Raw genomic sequence first — 4,181 nt, forward strand, 5'->3', positions numbered from 1 at the left:
CCAGTTCCTTTCCGTCCCAAAATAAATGTCGTGTTTTCTTATTTGGAATTTTTTTAAAGGCACAATGACCTTTTTACCCTTATTGGACCCACTTGATTTTAAATATATTAATACTTCTTTTTAGTATTTTTTTTTAAAGTAAAAGTCTTATCACTTCAATCAAATTTTAAACTTTCAGCCTTTTATTTTAATAGTATCAGAATTATTTTAAACCACAGAGAGCAATTTATTCTTTTTGGTTGGTTCTACATAAGTAAACCAGTTTTCTTTGACAACTCATTGTTCACATTACTGTGATTTATCGAGTAAAAATTGGATCTTTAAAGTTAAAGTTAAAGAAAACAAGAATTTAGGGGGATCCCATTTTCCACATAGATCATCTTACAATTGGAAAAAGTAACAAGCACAACTACAATGATCAAACATCTTTTGTTTAGAACTGAAAATGGATTTAGACAGTGAGCTACCCAAGAGACAGCATCCTTCTCCGCTATTTTCTCTAATGCGTCATACGCCTCGTCAATACTTCACACTCACAGTACATTAATAGGAGTGCATTTCCGACATAGCACATGATATGATATCCTACATTAACAAGTCAGCCGTGTAATTTGCTTTCCAAATTCGAATGCAGCAACATTAAGTAAGAAAATATTGTATGTCTGAACAAGCAGTATAACAAGCATATTTTTTACAAACTCTAAATATGAGTAGAGAATATCCATTTTACTTTGTCTTGATGAATGTTTGATCATTTTAGAAGCACCGTGATCTGAAGTTCACTCCACAGCAAACTATTTTCTATTAATCTTTCGAGTATTGAATATTGTCGACCTCAGCTTCAACGTACTTCCACTTCACATGTATTACCACAAATATGAAAATACACAACAAAACAATTTACTACAATTTTGTTTTTAGTTTCTGCACTTATTTACTCCCACACCGAATACTTAGTTTCCAACAAATATAAAGCTGATGCAATGCACCTCTCGTAGAGCTCTTCAAGAAGCCAGTCTTCAACAACCACCATAAAACTGTAAAGTTAACAGCCCGACCTTTTCATTTTTTAAAGTAGGTCAACACAAGTGACACACTCCTATTTGGTTTTCACCATTCACAACCTTACGTCTCTCCTTTCTCAGCTTTCTCTTCACCAGAAGTACATAGGCTAGCCCATGTTCTGTGATATTTCAACATAAACAAAGATCATCACACTGTGAGCTTATTATTAAATGTTCAGTCACTCGATAATAGTGAGACTGAGTCACAGAATACCAAATTTAACAAACATAACACGGAAGTTACCATTGTCTCAATGAATAACATCCTAAAGCGAGGATATCAATACCAAGAAAACTTTAGATGCAAACTTTGAAATATAGCGTACACGAGTCAACGGCCATAAACAGTAAAGTATAAATAGAAAAAACAAATCCATGACATGAAAGAAAAAGAAATGTCACAGATAAAGGACAATAAATTTTATCAATAGTAAGGATCAAGACTAAATTCTCATGAACGTGATAGTGGTAGGATATCTGACAGGGAAAGGGAGCGAGACGACTTTGAACAGGACAAGAAAAAGTATAAGGAGGGGATTCATCGTTCAATAGACAAAGGTCACTCGGAGAAACCAAAACATGTCGCTTCTCGGGATCGTGATTACCAATCTTATTTATCACGAGAGAAGAATTGTTATAGACACCATTAGCTTAGAGCAGCCTGACAAAATGTTACCATGCCCAATCTGTTGTCTTTATGGAGCATAGCTACTGCTCTTTGCATAATAGCTGAGGGAGCCGCCTTTATTAGTGAAACTCTACCACACCCTTTTGCATAAACCAAGGTCTCTCATAATCGCTACATTGATTTCAACTATTTTCATTTAGTTCCCCTGAACAATTGACATCCCCATGCTGCCAAATATATTTGGTCTGCACAAACTCTTTAACATTCAATTAATTGTTCTCGAAATAGACTTCCTAGTTTAAAAGTAAAAATTCAAACAAATGTGACGGTATGACTCCCACTTCCCTTTTCTCCTTCCTTCCATTTACGCAACCCTCTATTATGTGATGAGAAAGTAAGAAACAAATAGAAGCATAAAACAACAATAAAGCTAGAAAAAGACGTGTAAGTATATATAAGCTGGTGGGACTTATATCATTGTAAGTAGAGTTATTCATGAGCACAAAAAATACATTATGATCACCATGTCTGTACACAAAAATAGTACTCCTAACATATTTGACAAAACATTATTGTAAAAGTTACATGATGATCACTACGGCTATACACAAAAGTGGTACAGTACTTCTACATACTACATGAAAAAACACCATTCCAACTTCAAAATAAAGAGCTTTACCATACTAATAACCCATATCATTGTTGAAGTAGAGCCAAATCTTTTTTGACGATATCAATATCACAATGAAGTTGGAGAGGAATGTTTTCTTCTCTTTCTAGTTCATTTTTGTTCAAATGAGGCACTTTGTAATTATTGCCGCCACTATCTTTCATCACCTCAATCATACAAGATTGTAAAGTATGAAATACATGACTAATTTGTTTCGCTTTCCTTTCAACAAAAGATCTTTCCACTGCTTCCACTAATTCATCAACATTTTTAGGGGCCTTTTGATGTTGAAGACTTTGGATTGCTCTATAAAAACCAAGATCTAGAACATTTAAATCTTGACTGTTCAATGGTTGAAAACACAATCTAATGTCAAATTCATCTTGTCGGGTAGCTTCAATAAATTCCAAATCATTGTTACCAATATGTGGCCTTACATTATCTTGTTGTAAAAATATAGGATTATTTGAATCAGAAGCTGGCCATTTTGCTCTAATAGCAGGAAGAACTTTCTCTATCAAGCAAGCTCTAGTGATATCTTTAGTTAATGACTGAATGGGCTTTGTTTCCATAGTTCCTGTTGTTCGATTTTTGCTATTCCACTTAGCTGGCTCCTTAAATACAAACGAAAAAAATACCTATTTTTCCAGAAAACAACTCAATTCCATTAGAATGTGGCCGAAGAGTTCCATCTTTCACACATCGAAAGACGGTTGATTTTGCCATGTTCATCGCAAAAGCCAGAGATCAAATATTTGTTCGACGACAAAGTGGAATTTCTCTGACTTGATTAATGTCTACTCCAATCTGTTTTCTGGCAACTTTACCTGTAAGTCTTAAAGACACATCTAATGACGACATACCATTATCAACTGATGATTGACATTGTTTCGAAATGCGCTGAATAGTTCTTATTGATTTCTTGAACAACATCACAACTTGTGTTATAGATCCGTATTTAAGACTTCTTTCCTTATTTTCTTAAAAAAGAAACTTTTCAATTTCTTGACGTTCTTCTAATTTCAATCGTTTATTTCTGAAGGTTGAGTCTACAGGTACGATGAACCTCATCTTTAGAGTAATGGCAAAAATAAGAGAGGAGATAAAAGGAAGAATCTGGAAATTATCCAAAACAAAAGAAAGGATACAGTAACTAGAAGATGCAAAAGAACATCTCTCAAATGAAAAGAAGATTTGGTGCCACAAAGTAACCATTTGCTAAAAATTCAAATGAAAAGTAGGTTTAGCACACAAAAATTGAAACCAAAATCCAATCAGAAACGTAAATTTTTCGTGGGAAATCCGTACATGACGGCAAATTGGTCCTATTTTCTAGAAAATTGAATGTTGTAATAACAAATTTTTCTTAATTGTTGTTAGAGAAAATGAGAGTAAAATTTTAAATTAAAGCGATACACTGATTTGGATTACTTAACTCTTTGCAAGAGAGAGAGACAGTTATGTAGGTGGTGTATTTTTTTAGTAGATTTTTTTTTAATACTGTACTCTCTGTTTCATTTTTTTATTATTGTGAAATTTAATAAAAGTACCTAGTGGTCCAATACTTTTTTAAGAGGGGTAATTTAGTAACTTTAGCAAGGTCAATGCCTATTTCTTAAATATCGTGTCCGGTCAAATGACGACATATAATTTGAGACGGAGGAAGTATTATGATATTCAATGTTCATCAATCCATAAGAAAATTACTTTCTATAGTTCCCAGTAGCTAACAATGAGTCAGTCCGATTCAAACCTATTACTCTATACAACTCTTAAGACAAATTTATAAAATCAATCTTCTGTAAATAGAAAACGTAAA

At 33.4% G+C, this 4,181-nt stretch overlaps 1 protein-coding gene across 1 annotated transcript; it reads right to left on the reverse strand.

Annotated features, from left to right (window-relative positions):
* Window positions 1–2,388: 2,388 nt before the first annotated feature.
* On the reverse strand, window positions 2,389–2,934 carry LOC124893417. Its single transcript, XM_047404422.1, has one exon. It carries the CDS (start codon window positions 2,932–2,934, stop codon window positions 2,389–2,391), a length of 546 nt encoding a protein of 181 aa, XP_047260378.1.
* Window positions 2,935–4,181: the final 1,247 nt, after the last annotated feature.

The sequence above is a fragment of the Capsicum annuum genome, unplaced genomic scaffold (genome assembly GCF_002878395.1).
Source record: "Capsicum annuum cultivar UCD-10X-F1 unplaced genomic scaffold, UCD10Xv1.1 ctg59212, whole genome shotgun sequence".
In the NCBI taxonomy this organism is placed as follows: Eukaryota; Viridiplantae; Streptophyta; class Magnoliopsida; order Solanales; family Solanaceae; genus Capsicum; species Capsicum annuum.

Excerpts from the sequence above, each read along its gene's own strand:
- LOC124893417 (XM_047404422.1), bottom strand. The coding sequence starts at position 2,934 with ATGGAAACAAAGCCCATTCAGTCATTAACTAAAGATATCACTAGAGCT.